An 18,120-nucleotide genomic window follows, 5' to 3' on the forward strand; every position below is an offset into this window, starting at 1 on the left:
AAAAAAAAAAAAAAAAAAAAAAAAAAAAAAAAAAAAAAAAAAAAAAAAAAAAAACTAACCGGTATCAATACAAAAAGAAACCGAGCGAAAGCAACACCTACCTATTCCTCTCTAGGGTCCAAGAAATAACTCTTCACGTATAAAATTGTAGTCAATCGATCTCGTTCCGTGTAGTCGAGACATGATAGTTACTAATAGAATTGAATAAATTGGGAGCAAAACCAGAAAAGGAATAGAAAAGTGAATACTCGACTAAAGATCCTAACTGTTGAGCCCGAGAGAATCTGAACAGAACACGCGATCATTAAAACAAAGTTTAAAATCTAGTTTAATTACCTCAAAAACATAAAAATTAAACATTTAAATATGTTCTTGCTTGACTAAGAATTGTAAAGAAGGTAACAGGACCCCACATATCATGAAAGAACATGATAATGCAGGTCATTCTCATAAGAAAACTAATTATCATTTAACCTATAAAAGCTTAAAGGAAGCACAGTAAATGAAATGAAACAATCCTCGAGAGGTGATGTAGAGATGAAGCAAACACTTTTGGTAGGGAATATAACAGTAAAAAACAAACAAACAAACAAAACAACAACCAGAAACCGACACAATGAAAAACCATTCATTTCATCTTACAGCAAAGGGGGATTTAAGAACACTTCTAGAACCAAATCATTCATTCCAGCGAACACAGATTTATTGTTTTGATTAGGGAAATGATTAAAGAAAATGTGAAGGGTGCTGCTGCTGCTGCTGCTGCTGCTGCTGCTGCTGCTAAGTCTTTTTCAAGATCTTCCATCCAAGTCCTTGCCAGGGTTGTAAGGTTTACTACAAGTCACCAATAAATGGGATCCCCAGGACTTGGAAGGAACCTCTCTTAAATGTTGTGTCCTATTCCAATCCAATAAACAAGAGCCATAATAATATACAACATTTCAACTGTTTCTACAAAGTATTGAAACCACCCAAACTTCAAATAAATAGACTCGATTTTTTGCTGTTATGCTGAACAACGATCTCCGTATTCAACAGTTTAAATGGTCGAATTCGAGGCAATTTTAGTCGGTGCCTTGCATAGGGACCATCAGATGCTGAGCTTGTGACTGCAAAAAATGCGAAGGTGGGTATTAAACCTAAAGTCAACTACTTGGAAGTATTGTGAATGGTAAAACAAGGTTTTTAACATGTACTTGTAGCTGGTTTGTTCCTGCTCATTTATGTCTTGAATGTTTTTACAGGACTCCGTTAGGGACTCTAATTATTTCTTTGTCCGTGAATGTCTGGGTCAGCTCACTTTGAACTAATCTCCCAAAACAATTGTTCGATCATTATATCTTAGGTAAGTAGCCAACATGGCTTGAACCGATTCTCACCTAGTCCTTTTATTTGACCACTATACTCAAAAGGGTATCTCAATTTAGAGAAGTTCAAAAAGGTTACATGCTGATTTTCTAGGTAGTAGCTTAAAAAGATGCAAATACCAATATACTTCCCTATCACCAAAGCTAAATAGCCTTTTACTGCTGCAAGTTATCTCCTTGAGACATTCAAATTTATGTACTAATTGTTCATATATTTCAACCTAAGACTTGCATATGAAAGCTCTAACAATAAACCCCAAGTGATAATAAGAGACAGATGCTTTGCCTCAGGAAAGAACTTCCAAGACTCGTGAAGATATGAAGTATGAACTAGAAACAAAATTACTTTTCTAAAACAATGAAGTTACTGAAAGAGAGGGTAGAAAGGATGAACGCTAGCAAACCCTAACAGATTCTGCAAATCATGGGGAGTCTACCAATGGGATTCGCCTCGCTTCATGACACAAAAGTAGACATGAGTTACAAACCGTTGCTTCCAACTGGAAAATGACTTTTAGTTGGATAAGCACTCATGAATTTTATTCCACATCAGTTGAAGAGGGGAACAAAGCATTCCTTATACGGGTGTGGAAACCTCTCCCTAACATACACATTTTAAAACCTCAAGAAGAAGCTCAAAAGGAAAAGCCCAAAAAGGACAATATTTGCTAGCGGTAGGTTTGGGTTGTTACACATGGTATCAAAGCCTGTTACCAAGCGGTGTGCCAGCGAGAACATTGAGCTCCCGAAGGGGGTGGTGGATTATGAGATCCCACATCGGTTGGAGAGTGGAACAACACATTTCTTATAAGGGTGTGGAAACCTCTCCCTAACAGACGTGTTTTAAAACCTTGAGAAGAAGCCTAGAAAGGAAAGTCCAAAAAGGACAATATCTGCTAGCAGTGTGATTGGGTTGGTCACTAGGCTTTTCGTAATTATGATTTTTGTCTTGTTCTTTCAAATTTGAGTCATTTTTTGACGTTAAAGTTGGACTAATGAGATAAAAAAAAAAACTTTTCACAATCTAAATACACTAGCATAACTGCTTCTTCGCTTATTCAAAGGACATTATGGAAGTACGTGCTTGTTTCTGTGTATGTGCGTGTGTATGAGAGAGAGAGAGAGTACTTGAGAACTTCCATAATTAACTCCTTGGGAAAACGTCCCTTGATGAGCAACCTACAGAATTGGGAAAGAAAAAAGCTTAGAAGAAAACACCAAAAAGGCAGCTCAATGAGAAAATAGTAACTCTTATCATTGACCTGGGCACCAGGGGTTGGATGAGCTTCTTTCTTAGCTGACGCATCGCCACCTTTAGCAGACCCCTTAGTGTCACCCTGTCAGACAACACAACACAACACAAACAATATATAGAAACCTCCTAATTTCATTCAAACATGACGTTGACAAATCACAGAAACGTAGAGGAAAACACTCTATCTTACCTCAGTCTAAAACGCCCCAAGTCCCAACCAGCAGGCAAAGAAAACAGTCATCCATCAGTGCAAGAACACAATGAACAGCAGTAAAATTAACAAACAAGAACTAAATAAATCAGAAGTTGAGACTAAATGATGAGCTGAGCTCCCTGTTTCAAATGAATCATGAAAAGTGGATAACAGAACACATAGTGAAAGAACGCCCGGCGATGCATTAACATTAGCATTAACCGATTTTGAGTACCTCTCTGTATTTCGTCAGGTAGGTTTTTAGCGGATCGATATAATCCTCAAATCCAAGAGTCGCCATAGCCCAAAGCAAATCATCTCCATTAATCGTCTTCCGTTTCTCTCTTTGACATTTATCACTAGCCCTAAATACAATTCAACCATAAGAATCCCAAAATTCAGAACAAGAAACGAACAACAATTAACTATAGAGCTATAAACACTTCCATACTCGCTAGTGATAAAACTGATGAACTCCGAAACACATTCTTGTACGGTCTCCTTGGCATCCTTCGCAATCTTACCATTAGCAGGAAGAGCCTTCTTCATGATCCTACTAATATTAGCAATCGGAAGAAACCTGTCCTGTTCACGAACATTAGACCTCGGACTATGCTCACCGCTCTCATGGCTACCTCCGCCGGGGCTCGCCGGAGCATCAGCCATGTTCTTTACTACCCTATCTCAAAAAACCAATAACGAGACAACATCATCAACAAAACCCATGAATATGACCATAAACCGAAGCTCCAGAAGAAACCAGAAGCAAAAAATGGAAGATGGAGGAAGAATTAGAGCGAAAAAAGGGGGAAAAGCCATGAAAATACGAAAAGGTTGACATCGGTTTGAAGAGAAAGAGAAAAAAGAATTGAAAAATGAAGGGGTTTTACCTGGTGGGAGAAGAAACGGAAGGGGATTTGTAATTTGGGCGCGGGAGAGGGAAGGGATTTAGATCGGGTGGAAATGGAGTGGTGGAATGGATCGGACGATGGTGAAGGTAGGAGAAAGGAGACGACTATGAGAGAATCAAGTTTATCAGCACCGTTCGTTTTTGCTTTCCCCTTTTCAGGCAATTCAGAAAGGGAGAAACCAAACCGCTTTTTATTTATTCTTTTAATTTTAATAAATAAAAATAAAATTTTAGTTCCCGGATTTCCCTGCGGCTTGCTGGATTCTGCTCTCGGTTGTATCCGACGAATCAGATTCAAACACGTAGGAACATTTCTCGCAGTTGTTTCGCTGTCGATTAATTTACTAAACGACGTCGTCCGCTCTGCCGACTGGAATTCCCTCCCTCTTTTCTGACTCTTTGTTAAATAAACAAGTGGCAGCGTTACAGAAAAGCGACACGTTTTTATTCTTGAATTAAATTCGATTATTTTAAGATAATTAAATATTAATAAATTTCAAGTTATTTTGGAACCAATAATTAATATTTACGTGCATAAAATATATAATAGACTCTTTTGTTTTTAGATCAATATTTTAAATAATTATTAAATAATTTTGTGTTTAATTATAAAACTCGACTCTATTCACATAAATCATATTTTAAATTTTTATGGACATTTTATTGATTAATAATTGAAATAATGATAAATTCTAAACTAATGGATTAGAGTAAATAATTTAGCTAAAATCTTTTAAAAAAAAATAAAATGCTAAATATTATTTACAATTTTCATTAGAAAATTAATTCATTTATTAATTATATTACTGAAAAGCGGCAACCATAAATAATTGACACCTATTTCTTTATAATTATTTACTAAAAATGAATTTAAATGTGGGTCCATCCCAATTGTTAATAATAATAAAAAATTAAAGGGGAATTAATAATAGAAAATATGAATTTTATTTTACATTTATCCATTACTATCGTCTATTAATCATAATTATTAAAGACTTCAGTTATTTTCTAAATGATTTAAAATTATTTTTTATATCAATCAATTTTATAATGACTACTCATAAAAATTTGGTAAATAATTATTTTTCTTAAAAACGTTAAGTTATTTAATTTATGATTAGGTTAATATAAGATCGTATGGGCCTATTCTTTTAAAAAATTAATAAGCTTGTTTTTTTTTTAAAAAATCATGTCAAAATTAGTATAATTGTTAATTCATTATATTAATGGCATTATTTATTCATTTTTTTAGGTAGTTAATTACTTTTTTCTCATTATAAAAAACCAATTTCTTTTACTGCCTATTTAACATTAAATATGGGGTCCAAAATTTAACGCTAAGGCTTTGTTATCAAGAATTGGCAATTTCATTTGTTGCCTTTTATTGTATATTTATGTGACTATTATATAGTTTCTATGTCTTTTTTAATGTAATGGGTCAAGTATTAATTTTAATACTTAATTTACTTTTGACTTTTTTTATAAGGGTATTTTTCATAGCTTTATAAAGGTAATTTTACCAAAAATGTAAGAAGGATAAGATGGTAAAAAGTACCGAGCTTTTTAATATATCGTAGATTAGGGTAAAAGAAAATTAATTTCCGCTCTAAAGCTCTAAATTTAAATAAATGTTGTAAATGTAGTAATATTTTCTTTAAATTTGAATAAATGTTGAAAGACAAGTAACACATACGAATATTTTGAACGAGTATGTCTTAACAAAACGAACTATATTTTAAATTGGCCAAAAATATATAATATGTTTGAACTTAAAATCATTCATATTAAAAAGTTGTATTATATCGCAACCTTAAATAAATATTTCAATTCTATCATTGAACTAAAAACTGTGTGATTGATGGATGAAAAATCAATGTGTTGGTGACCTAGAACGACCTGACTAAAACACTCGTTTAAAATAACCACATTCAAACACGAGTATGCAAATTTGTTCCTAAGAACTAATTTCTTTGTACAACAGCTACCTTGCAAGAGGTCGAGCAATGGATTCGTCAAACGACAAGTAGTTTTCATTTGCACGCAAATCAAGAGGTCCTATATTCGTAGAGTGGACTGAATTTCCAGAAATTTCGTCAGAGTTACCTTCTCTTGCAAGAGGTTCTCTTTCAATCAAGATTGAATCCTGTATCTCCTTGAGCACTTCAGACATGGATGGCCTCAGGTGCCCATGTGGCTGGGCACACATCAACGCCTTCTCTGCAATTTTCCACATAGATTGAATGTCGTACTCGAAGCGTAGCGATGGATCGATGATCCCTTGAATGTCGCCGCTCTCGATGTGTAGTTTTGCCTGCATTACAACCAATGTGCATCATTTATAATGTAGAACATATTGGCTCACTCATTTCCTTCTCATTAACCAAACAGTTATATCTGACTTATTGGCCGATTACCATTTATGTGATCTAGTTTGTACTAGACTTACCCACTGGACGATGTTGCGGCAATTAGCACCAAAGTTGACGTTAGATATAGCTTCTTGACCGGATATCAACTCGAGAAGAATAACACCGAAGCTATATACATCACTCTTGTCGGTCAATTGCTGAGAAATATAATACCTGATAACAAAATAATGCAACAAGGAAAGCACGTCACAAGGATTCTAGGCAAACAAACTAGAAGCGTAATTATCTCTCCACCCTACCTAGATTTTCATCCTAAAAGACATACAAAGCACAAAATAATTTCTTGAGTATATTATAATCTCTTTTCGATGGGTGTTAATGAAAGGTGAAAGTGTTCCCATAAATAGTTGTGTTCAACCGCGCGTGTATATATATACTTTATATAACTTTACATCGAGAGAAATATATAAATTCTCAAGAAAGAGGAAGAGCTTACTCTGGATCCAAGTATCCGACAGTCCCCCGAACTATGCTGGACACGTGGGAGGCGCCATCCACGGCAAGCTTTGACAGACCGAAATCTGAAACCTTTGCTCTCATGTGTCGGTCAAGAAGAATATTACTGCTTTTCAAGTCCCTATGAATAATTGCCGGTATACACCCTGTGTGAAGGTATTCGATCCCTGAAAACATATCAAGAAGAATGTGTCGAGGAAAATATGTAAGGCAGATTCGTCCAAGCAGAGGGAAAAACAAGATAACCTCTGGCAGCGTCTTCAGCAATCTGAAGGCGCTTTATCCAACTGATAGTTCTTCCACGTGTTAGTGGAGCTGTACACAAACAAGAAGTTAGTTGGCTATGGAACTTCAATTGTTCTCTGCAAAAATAATGTGGCTTCCTGGCTTACCATAAAGATGTTCCTTGAGAGTTCCATTGTGCATATACTCATAGACAAGCATACTTCTATCTACTTCTTGACAATATCCAAGAAATTGTACAAGATTTCTGTGATGAATCCTCGAAAGAAGAGTCACCTTCATAACCAATTGGTCATCCATCAGCCACAAAAATCAATTTCCAACGTCATTAGGTTTTATCTAATACCAATCCACTCTATGCAACAAGATAAAAATGGGAGAGGACAATTTTGTTGCTTCTTGTACTAAATATTTGAAGACTGTATTCAAAGTTTTGGGGAGAGTGATAAATTAGAAATGAGAATTTTCTTTGCGCAAACATTTCTTCTAATTTGAACTCTATAGCCCAAGCCCACCGCAAGCAAATATTGTATGCTTTGGTCGGTTGTGTATCACCGTCAGCCTTACAATAAAACACGTCTGCTACGAAGAGTTTGATTTTGTCCCACAAGTTTTCTAGCTTTTACCAACTACAACCTACCCTCCCTTCGGCTCCCTCTCACATTTCTAACAGCACTAGTAGACCCCAATAAAAGTTCTCCCAAATGATTATACATAAATATTTAACTTACCCTTTTCCCTATACTTAATAGCTCGTCAGTCACAAAACTCACGATTTAGTCAGCCCCACATGGTCCCCTCTACGCATATGTTTCTACCACATTATTCACATGAAAGAAAAGGAAGAAAATGATATAAGAAAGTATTATGGAAGCGGCCAACACAACCCATACAGGCCACTAAAGGAAATCACAAAAGGACAATTCAAGTATCTACGAACAGGAAACAGGAGAGGGGTTCCTTGAATGAAAATTACTGAATTGAAGAAAGGATCGGTTATACAAATATTACCTCATTTGTAAATTCTCGCTTTCCCTGGAAGGAGTTACTAGTCAAGACTTTAACTGCAATTTCTTTTCCATCATTTAATTTCCCGTAGTATACAACACCAAAACCTCCAGACCCAATTTTTCTTTCAAAACCTCTTGTTGCTTCTTCAATTTCTTTAACACTGAAGCAATGTGCGGTTTCCTTGGGAGCATCGCCCTTTGAAGAGGCAAATTTTTGTGCAGGCTTGGATTCTTCAAGTACATCAGCTAAATTATTGTTTATAAAAAATACTTCACCATGTCGAATCAACTCGTTCTTGAAAGTTTCTGTATGTACCTCGCTCACGAGATTTTCTTCTTCTTCTTTGCAAAAAGTAGCAAGATACCACAGTTGCCAAGAGCAGGACAAGAGCACCAATTACAGAACCCAAAATGATATAAATGTGGTTCTTTTTCCCCCCTTCATGAAGATTAATGTTTCCAGAGTAGCTTTAAATGAACGAAAGCACATAGTGAAGGCATGCATATAGAGCAAGGAACTTGCTCAAATACTAAAATAGGTGGAGTTTGGCAAGACAACAATTATTTAAAAAATGACAATCCAATTTGGACAAAAACCTGCTCGCTTACAGCAGCCATCCAAGGGATTTTCGGCTCATGTTTTCTTTTTCTTTAAAAAAAATAAATTTTATGATTATTTTACCTAGCATTGGCCCCCAATTCTAAGGCTTTGCATAAATAACTACAATCAGATATTGCATATTAGGAATGATTTACTCTCTGAAACAAGAAAAATTCACAATTGAATATTAATCCATTTCAGATCTTTAGTATTTCCATCAAAACCTTTCCAGCATAACCTACAAGAATTCACATCTAAAATATAAAAATTAATTCAAAGTTCAGGATTATTTAAGATGATCAGGAAGAGAAACCTGATGCATGTCGTACAAGGAAAGCAATTGGTTTAAATATTTAGCACAATGAAATAAATTTATAGGCCAAGTATTGAAACCGATACTCACACTAAAGTTAGATCCTTTCTTAGACGACCGGAAGGCACTGTTCCAGATAACATGTTATTCTGCACATACCTAAAACCATCAGATACATGAAATATATTAGGCACGTCACTTGGAACCTATAAATGTAAACTCTATCAAATACTACAGAGAAGACAATTCAAATATAAACAAAAAAATTATGGACATTTGTGTCAATATTCTTTCTGGAATACAGAATGCAATGCCATTATCCATGATACTTACAGCTCCCGTAGACTAGGAAGATTTACTAATGAGGAAGGCAACTCCCCCGTCAACTGATTGTTCTCAAGATGGCTAAAAAAAGTAAAGATCTCAGTCAGCTTAAAAACCTTCAACAGAATATGATAGAAATGAAGGTTCTTGAGATTACAGGATTTTCAAGTTCACACAGCCAGTAAAATCGGGTATAGGACCAACAAATAAATTTCCATCAAGCCACCTGCATCAGGCCACAAACAAATGGTGAAGCCAAAATAGACACAAAGCTTAACGGAAGTAGAATGGAAAAGGCACAATTGGACGACCAAGGAAAAATTGCATGCAAAATGGAACTTACAATTCAACTAAACTGTTCAACTTTGCAACGTCTGTAGGGATGTTCCCTGTCAAATTCTTTTTGGACAATAAACTAACAAGCGCCAAAGGTAGATACGGTAACTAGAATGTCAAATATATGTAAACATAAATAGACTTCAAAACTAGCGCAACAACTTTTACATTTTAACTATTCTTGGCTGTGGATCAGAGTTACACTGCAACCATGACCAAGGAACTGGCATGCATGGATCACCACCTTCATCCAAATCTGAAGATGATAATTTTGAAATTACACTAGCAACAACTGCTCCTGAAGTTCACATGTTCCAATATCAAACATAATCGATCAGCAAAGTTAAATACATTATAAGATATAAATATATAACGTTCAGGAGTTTTAACTTAAAATCAATTTGACTTTAGATTACCATCTAGAGAACCATCACTTTTTTCAAGATACTTGTTAATCTCCATGGCATTTAACAGAGGTCCCAACACAGAATCTGATGTTTTCCCAAACCTAAAAGATAATACAAAAGGGAAGGTTATGTTGGTAAAACCAGGCTCATAAAGCCGATATTTTCCTTGAGCATTTTCTTCAATGTTGACTACAGCTTTGCTGATTTCAGGCATGCCGGGAAGTAGAAGCCTGAATTTTCTCGTATCAGTAGGACCCAAGTCTTCAATTTCTGCAAAGTAGGTGAATGCCCATCCAAAGCCAGGAAAACCATCCAAATTCAAACGGTAAGTTAATGAACCATTTCTGCCAACTACAGCCGTCTGCATAACTTTTTGAGGTGGTCTTTCATCTCTATTGACATCTATTGGCATTTTAGTGGAAACTTTTTCAGTACCAGCAGCAACATCAACAAGAAAATTTGCTTTTCTCACAGAGTCAGACTCCCATATCCGGTCAAAAGGGTCATCAGGATACCTGCCGTGATGATTTCATATTATATACATTATTTAAAAAATTAAACAAAGAAACTTAATCCAAATATTGAAGGCATTATCACAATAGATGGCCCAACAAAGATTGGTAAAAAGAAATCCAGTTTCTTATTGCTTTATTAATTTGCCGTTGGCTGCTTGTAGAACTCTTCATTGAGTATATAAGAAAGTAAATATACTCTTGGTGCTCACTGACCTTACTGGGGCTTCGGAATCTGCTCCAAAATTGATCCTTGCCGAGACACTTAGGAAAAACTGATCCTCAAATTCAGTATAGTAGGTAGAGCCATTAAATTGTCGAAGCTCAAGCGTGGATATGAATGGCTGCCCAGTTGTGGCATTTGACAAACAAACACTCACAGTAGCAGTTGAAGCCAGAAATATGATCTCTCGAACCTTTATGGTGTTGGCGTCAGATATGACAATTGTTGTCCAGTGAGTTGCCCCAAGGGAAATGTCAAATTTTGGATACACGTTATTGTTGTCGAAGTTACCATACAAAAATGTTGCTCTGAGAAGGTAACGTGTTCTACTAGTGACATTGAGTGAGTAACAGTACTTCCTGGAATCAGCAGGGAAGTGTCTTAAGGTCCTGTATTGCTTCCTCGTCTCATTTGCAACAGATAGGTTAATTGCTTCTCCAAAACGAACTTGAGTATCTGGAACCCATTCCAAACCAATGTCATCAGTGAAACTTTCTTGACCTCCACAGTCCAAACTTACAAAACCTAATCCACAATATACAGCATAGTTTAGCTTCGTAGTAAATACTCAACATTCGATTAAACAATCAGCATATTTCATATTGAGAATTCACATGCTAATAAATGCTATTTGGCAAGCTTCATAAGACAACGATCAAGCAAAAAAGATCAAAAATACCGTGAAGAAAATGTTCAAACGGAAGGAAGAACAATTGAAAATAACTTCAACATTAAATATTGGTAAACCGTGGAGTACAAATTATCTAGTTAGTCAACAACAAGTCCAAAACATAATGATCAAAAAATTGAAGAACGGACGACGCGTCAATCATCATCTTAAACCAAAATTTAGGTAAAGATGACGACAGCGATAGAATCCGAAATATGTAACGTTCATTCTCACAAGCCAGAATCTAAGAAACACTGCAACAGCCATTTATCAAACTGGAAAGAGTGAAAATCAAAGACTCGGAGATAACGCCATTTGAACTGAACAAAAACACAGAAACCAACAGTTGCAAAGCTCGATAAACCTTAAGACATGAAAATTACAGTCGAAAATCAATATAAAGTGCAACAGAGCACGGATAATCACTACAGAAAATCGAATAACAAAAATGGAGAAAATACCTGGCATCTGAGCAAAGGAGACATCAAAAAGAAAGAGAAGAAACAGAAACTGAAACTTAGCCTCCATTTTTTCCGAGCATGAAGAAAACAATGAAAATAGATTCAGAGTTCAATCATTGCTGCAACCATCGGAGCCATGAGAGATCTTAAGAAAGCAGAATGGGAAGAAACTGGTAGCCAGAGTGTAAAGTAATCAAGAAGGGTCTATGGGGATTTATCAACTCTTGAGCTCAATAATCAATCAAGAAATGGAATGTGTGGAAGACAGAGAGAGATTGGACTGTTCGTATGATTCTATTATATAATTTCCATTTTTTTCTGGCATGTTATATATAAATTTAACTTAAAATTAATTATTTATTTCCTTTTTATTTTTGACGGGATCGGGATGCGTGGGGCCCGATATAAAGGCGGTATTACAAAAGCTGAACCATAGCTATACAGCGAGATATTGTAAATCTTACACGTGGACGAAGGAGATTCACCGATTAGAGAGGGACCCACCAATAGTTGCATCCGCGTCGCACTGTATCCAACTTAAACGCGGGAAAGCATAAAAATATAATTCTAAAAAAATGCTAAATTAATAAAATTACCGACCTTTTTTTTTAATTATTATTAAAACTTTTACAAATTTTAGTGTATCTTTATTAATAGTCTATTAAAAATAATAATAAAAGATAATTAAACAAGATAATTCGTGTTAAATTGATTATTATTAATTAATAATTTATTGGGTGTCATAAGAATAAAGATAAACCGAGCAGCAAATTTCAGTTCACGTTAATGAAGAAAGAGAGTGATCTTAGCTCAGTGAGCTTTTTCTCCCACGATGAAGTGTTGGCGTTAATCATTCATATGATATTTTTCACTTTCATTCACATCGTTTTTTTAATCTCGATCTGAAAATTAGGCACATTACCCACATGGGTAGTTTTCGTAACCCTTTTGTTCATTTTAATTTGGTCCAATAGGTAGCTTCGAATTTTCAAGTGAAAAGTTAAATTTACCAAACAATCAAAGACTTTACTGGAAAAAGTTGCCTTTTTTTAATAGAAAAGGAAAAGCAATATATTTTGCAATTACTTTTAATTTTATATTTAAAAAATATTATTTTGTAATTGAATATGTTGTTATTGTTTTTACCCGTTTATATTACAAATTATTTTTTTTTACTTTAATTTTTATTTACGCCAATTATTTTCAAATTCTCTATTTTCACGAGTTGGCCCAATTAAACCTAATGGGCCTTAGCCCATCTCTTATTGGGCTGAAACGGATACATAAGGCCCATGCTTGAGTTCAATTCCAACCTCAGATGACTTGTAAATTTAATCGAAATAGAAATATAAAAAAAATATAAATTGTCTAAAATAAAAAATTGGAATCTAGCTTTGTCGATCCATAAATAAAAATAAGCTATAGAAAATTACAAATCTTTAAAAAAAAAAGATAAATAAAAGAAGCCAAGTTATTAATTTAATTATTTTTTTAATTATAAATTTGATAATATTTAGTTCATGAAAATTGATAATAATGACCAAAATTTTAATTTTTATGGGTAATAGATTTTTTAATTATAAAATTGTATAAAAGATAACCTTTTAATTTCGTATTTAATAGATTTCTTTTTTTTTTTAATATATATATATATATATATTTTTTTTTTTAAGAAATCAATTTATTTATTAAATATAAATTAATTTATTATATTATGCAAAATTAAGCGAAAGTTTTTAATTTTGTCGGCCTTCGGAAAGGAGCATCGCGAAGGGGAAAGGGAATGTGCCTCTTCCGAAATGACCGATCATTCTTAGAGGATCGGAGACGAGAACTCTGCAAGGCAAAAACAGTTCTCGATTATCGCCATTTTTATGGACAAATTGCATAGGAACACAGAGATAGCAGCATCGGATCCTAAATTAAAATGGAGAAAAAGACGAGGACGATGTAAAATCTGAAGCAGGAGACGAATCGAGCGGTAAATTGGATGAAATTGCGTTGCGATGTTTTCAATTTAGGGTTTGCAGAAGGAATAGTTGAATCAAGAGTGACACTGACAGTTGCTAATAATTGATGGATTGATGGATTTCTTGTTTGATGATGGAACTGTTCATCTTCACCTTTTTGTTTCTGACAGCACGATTGGAAATCTGGAACTTCGCTCGATAAGGAGAAGACAGATCAGTAGTGTGCATGCGGAAGTGACGGCGGAGGAGACAGCGGAGGCCGGCAAGGCGGGGCGGAGATCAGAAGAGATTTCGATATGACTTTCAAGCTATGTGAAGAATATCTCATCCAAGTAATCCATAGCTACTTCTTTTATCCATCTTTGGTTCAGATTACATTTTCATCCATGAAATTTGAAATCGTTTCATTTTAGTCCTAAAACAATATAATAAGAACTATGATGAGATTAAATTATTGTTATTTTAACATTAAACTTTTTTCGTTAGTTTAAAGAAGTATCAACATATACAGGTTGATTTCAATCCATTATTCATAAGATTGTTTTTATGCAACTCCACATTCCAAAACATAATTTTATAATCTTAATTACAAAAGCTCACAACTTAGAAACTCAAATCTTCAAACGGTATTATTATTACAATAAAATTTTGTGCGTAACCTGTAATCTTTCTGAAACAAAGAATACCTTTAAACTGTCAGTTCTGATCCTTCCTTCTTTCTTCAGTTCCCTCAAGGGATTTCCAGTTCAATTCCTACAGTAGAAGTTGGATAAGTTGCTGTCATGGTGATGGAAAATAGCTGAGAAATGGATTTCACCAACAGCAGAGGATGAAATGGAAGAAGAAGAAGAAGAAGAAGAAGAAGAAGAAGAAGAAGAAGAAGAAGGGAATCCTGATGATGCTGCAGCAGAGAAGAATGGCACAGAGGTTAATCTATTTGAGTGGCCATGGATTTGCCACTCCCCCATTCTCGTCTCTGCTGCTCTTTCCTGCATTCGCAATGTTAATTCACAGGCAAAAGTCAGAACATCAAATATGATATATCTACTAACTACATGAGGAGCTGAATGCAAACACAAGAAATATATGTACGGATTATATGAAGTTTGGTTTTCAAATGGTTCATTACCCTGGAGATGGGAAAGAAACAGGAATTTGAAGGCACAGCATAGCCATATGGCTGAGAAGATTCAATTGCTGCTGAAACAGAGTTTTCAAGCTGTTTGTGATTGAGCAAGATGTTAGCCAAGCATTAACAATAAAACAAAAGATCTCCAGAACTCAGTCTCGAGAATTACCGTCGTTCTACCATCAACGACGACGTCGGGTGAGCTGAGATGACAACCATTACCAAACATGCCAATGCTCTCACTTTGAGGGTCAGAATGATTGGGGGGAGCAATTCGCAAACTCAGGTCAAGACTCTGGTTGTCCTCTACAAATCAAGACGGTTTTCGAAACCAATTGTTATGTTATGTATAACCTGATCGAGCAAAGGGGGTTGTTAAGAACTAGAATGAGAAAATGTATAAACAGGGAAGAACCAAACCTCCTGTGTCAATCTCTGCAGCCATCTCTGACATATAAGAACTTGGATCAAAGTTTGTAACAGCCTCTTTACCATTGCATCTTAAGGCAGCTATGTCATAGGCCCTGATTGAACAACAGTAAACAATCAAGTTAAAGGGAGTGACCCGACTATAAAAGCTTCTTGCGAGGAAGCCCTCCGTGACACTAGCCTTAAGCTAACGCAGACATTAGAAAGTTTGAAAGATTTAAGAAGACCTTGCAGCTTCAATCTCACTATCAAAGAGACCAAGATACATGTACCTGTAAGGAAGAAAAATGCCAACAAAAACAGCTCGATTCAAGACAAAATCCCAGTAACATGATCCAAGAAACACACAGAAAACGAAGTCCCAGAATAATTTAGACTCACTTCCTGCCTAAGAACTGGCCCATCCGAGCTTCCCATCGACCACATTTATGCAAGGTAACTCCTCTGTACTTCGAGCTTCCTCTTGTAAATCCATTGCTACGGCGACGAAGATTATGAATAAGCTCTTCCTTAGTGATATTACTCATCTGGGGTGTTAATGGCAGAATCAGAGAGAAGCTCTTCGTCAATGGCGTAATTTGAATTTCTGACAGTAACAAGCATTATCTTAGACTACCTCACCTGTTTGATATCTTCTTCATAATTTCTGACACTGAAATTGATATCTGCGTCGACCCCCCGAAACTTGATCGCCGCTTTATCATATGCTCTGAGATGGAAAATATGAATTCTAAGAGAAATCCAACCAAAAATGGCGGAAAGAACAAGAGAAGTGGTTTTTTTTTTGTTACCTGGCGGCAGCATGAGCAGTATCGAAACCGCCTGAAGGAAAAGAGAAACAGCCATAGAGAAAATGATGAATCGAAGTTCGAGAAAAGAAAAGAAAAGAAAAGGAATCAAACAGCAATGGCCGTACCCAAATAAACCTGTTTCCCGCAGTCCCTGGTAACGAACAGAAAAGGTGCTCAAGAACGGCATAAATGGCGGATTCAAATTCAAGGAACCTAATAAGGTCATGGAACTGTCAAAACAATAAAACACTTACCAAATATGCGATTCCCATCTCCCGGTTCTACGATAATACGTAACGCCACGATACTGCGAACTTCGAGGCCTTGGACCACGTCTGTTTTTCCTCATCGCCTGATCCTGTGGCTGCGCCGGTGCGCCGCCGTCTCCATGATTGAATTCCGATGGAGAAACCTCCGGCCACTGCATCTGAGTACTCGAACTAGTATTTAATCCGTCGGTTAACGGGAAGAACTCCTTCGTTTGGTCGCGGTGGTCATCGGAAATAGAATTTAATCCGTCCGTTAACGGGAAGAGCTCTATCGTCTGGTCGCAGTGGTCATCGGAAATAGAAAGTGATTTCACCGTTGAGCTTTCTTGAACCGCGTAATTTTTACCGATAGTGAACGGGAAAACCTCGTCGACGTTGGTGGTGCTGGCGGAAGGATCGCCATTAACGACGGAGGACGAGTTGAAACATCCAGCGGTTTCCATTCTGTTCGCTGGAAAATTCAGAAAACTCTCAGTAACCATCTCCGATGGAACAACGTCGTGGTTAAGATTCAGCATGAGCTTGAAACTTCACCTTCTGCAAAAAAAAAACATGGAAATCAAAGCATAATTGGATTGTAAAGAATCAAACCATCACAACACTTCAGCTGTTACACAATCAGAGGATCATTGTTGAAGAAACAAAGAGAATATGAAGAAGAAGACAATAAGGGTGGAGATGGGTCACCAGTAAACAGACTCCTGACTGCTTGAATCAATGAAGAGAGGAGAATGAAGTCCAAAGAGAGTGGGTGAAGTTAATTTATTGAAGGTGGGAGCTCGATTTCCATGGCGGATAGAGGCAGGAAATTGAGAAAAGACGAGGTGGGGGTCACTAAAAAACTGCACTTCTCTTGTCTCTTTCTGTAGTTTGAAAGAAATCAACGAAAACGTTTTATTTTAATTTAATTTTGTTTTTATTTTTATATTATTTTCTTAAGCTCATCGATAGTTTATCTATTTCTTGTTTTTTTTTATAAATATTATCAAACTTGATTACTTTCTAACATATTTATTTTTTCTCCTTGCATCAATTTTTAAATATAATTTTAGACTAATTAAAAATAATAATAAAAAAGAGGACTTTTTAATAATATTACAAATTTTAATATTAATGGTATATTTAATCATTACTTGTAACTTTTTAATGTATTTTTACTACGAATGGCTTATGTAAGAAAAATGGTAACGTAAACTTTTGATAATTTCTTTAATATAATTTAATTTATGTTATAAAATTTATATATTATATTTACTAAATTGCATTTTTACAATAGGAGAGGAAAAACTAGAAATTAAAAAAAAAAATCTTTATTGTCTGTTTCTTTTTTTCCAATAAAATAATAAACAAAAATCAATACGTTCAATATAAAGAAAGAATAAAGAAATATATTTATTTTTACCTCTAAAGCAAATCCCCATGAAAGAGGAAGATCCACTTTTACATGGAACTACGAAATTTTCCCTCTTTCACTACATGCACCCTCTTCAAAGGCATCACTCACCATATACATACATATATATATATATACACATATATAAATACACATATATATAAATACACACATATATAAACATACACACATATATATATACACATATACATATAGAATTGCCGTAGTTCGTGACAGGTAATTTATTTCCATTTATGTTTATTAAATTAATTCTTTAAGAAAGCAGATACAAATGAGAGAAGAGTACCAGGCCGGCCTAACAAGCTCATCTCTTTCCTCGGGAAGGATATATGAGCCGTGATAGGCCCAATTGGATACGTGATTGACCATGCAAATGAAATAGGGAAATTGTCATGGGTGGCTAAAGAT

General features: G+C 35.3%; 3 protein-coding genes and 1 long non-coding RNA gene across 6 annotated transcripts; 1 reads left to right on the forward strand and 3 right to left on the reverse strand.

Annotated features, from left to right (window-relative positions):
* Positions 1–611: 611 nt before the first annotated feature.
* Positions 612–3,901, reverse strand: LOC111498291 (nuclear transcription factor Y subunit B-1-like). Of its 2 annotated transcripts, none has more exons than XM_023149420.1 (7): positions 3,706–3,901; positions 3,267–3,489; positions 3,051–3,180; positions 2,813–2,818; positions 2,630–2,704; positions 2,496–2,546; positions 612–1,109 (listed from the first exon to the last, which is right to left on the reverse strand). In XM_023149420.1, exons 2-7 carry the CDS (start codon positions 3,479–3,481, stop codon positions 1,065–1,067), a joined length of 522 nt encoding a protein of 173 aa, XP_023005188.1. In that variant the 5' UTR covers positions 3,482–3,489; positions 3,706–3,901; the 3' UTR covers positions 612–1,064. The 2 variants fall into 2 exon arrangements, with proteins under 2 accessions (XP_023005188.1, XP_023005187.1); XM_023149419.1 differs by having other exon boundaries at positions 3,267–3,494.
* Positions 3,902–5,507: 1,606 nt separating this feature from the next.
* On the reverse strand, positions 5,508–12,020 carry LOC111498289 (probable LRR receptor-like serine/threonine-protein kinase At1g67720). Of its 2 annotated transcripts, none has more exons than XM_023149418.1 (15): positions 11,711–12,020; positions 10,573–11,104; positions 9,854–10,359; positions 9,606–9,735; positions 9,445–9,516; positions 9,259–9,327; positions 9,111–9,182; positions 8,868–8,936; positions 8,180–8,331; positions 7,865–8,094; positions 7,003–7,129; positions 6,857–6,925; positions 6,591–6,777; positions 6,172–6,307; positions 5,508–6,036 (listed from the first exon to the last, which is right to left on the reverse strand). In XM_023149418.1, the coding sequence occupies exons 1-15, from the start codon at positions 11,775–11,777 to the stop codon at positions 5,707–5,709; spliced, it is 2,748 nt and encodes a 915-aa protein (XP_023005186.1). In that variant the 5' UTR covers positions 11,778–12,020; the 3' UTR covers positions 5,508–5,706. The 2 variants fall into 2 exon arrangements, with proteins under 2 accessions (XP_023005186.1, XP_023005185.1); XM_023149417.1 differs by having other exon boundaries at positions 7,865–8,109.
* A 1,426-nt stretch (positions 12,021–13,446) lies between these two features.
* LOC111498778 lies at positions 13,447–17,223 on the forward strand. The gene is made up of 3 exons (XR_002720865.1): positions 13,447–13,691; positions 13,851–14,012; positions 14,406–17,223. It is a non-coding gene; the product is annotated as an uncharacterized LOC111498778 (long non-coding RNA).
* Positions 14,406–17,069, reverse strand: LOC111498774 (floral homeotic protein APETALA 2-like). Its single transcript, XM_023150144.1, has 11 exons — positions 16,986–17,069; positions 16,284–16,832; positions 16,155–16,180; positions 16,030–16,060; positions 15,860–15,947; positions 15,620–15,765; positions 15,466–15,510; positions 15,230–15,333; positions 14,979–15,115; positions 14,810–14,899; positions 14,406–14,669 (listed from the first exon to the last, which is right to left on the reverse strand). The coding sequence occupies exons 2-11, from the start codon at positions 16,814–16,816 to the stop codon at positions 14,427–14,429; spliced, it is 1,443 nt and encodes a 480-aa protein (XP_023005912.1). The 5' UTR covers positions 16,817–16,832; positions 16,986–17,069; the 3' UTR covers positions 14,406–14,426.
* Positions 17,224–18,120: the final 897 nt, after the last annotated feature.

This window comes from Cucurbita maxima, unplaced genomic scaffold, assembly GCF_002738345.1.
Source record: "Cucurbita maxima cultivar Rimu unplaced genomic scaffold, Cmax_1.0 Cma_Scf00025, whole genome shotgun sequence".
Classification (NCBI taxonomy): domain Eukaryota; kingdom Viridiplantae; phylum Streptophyta; class Magnoliopsida; order Cucurbitales; family Cucurbitaceae; genus Cucurbita; species Cucurbita maxima.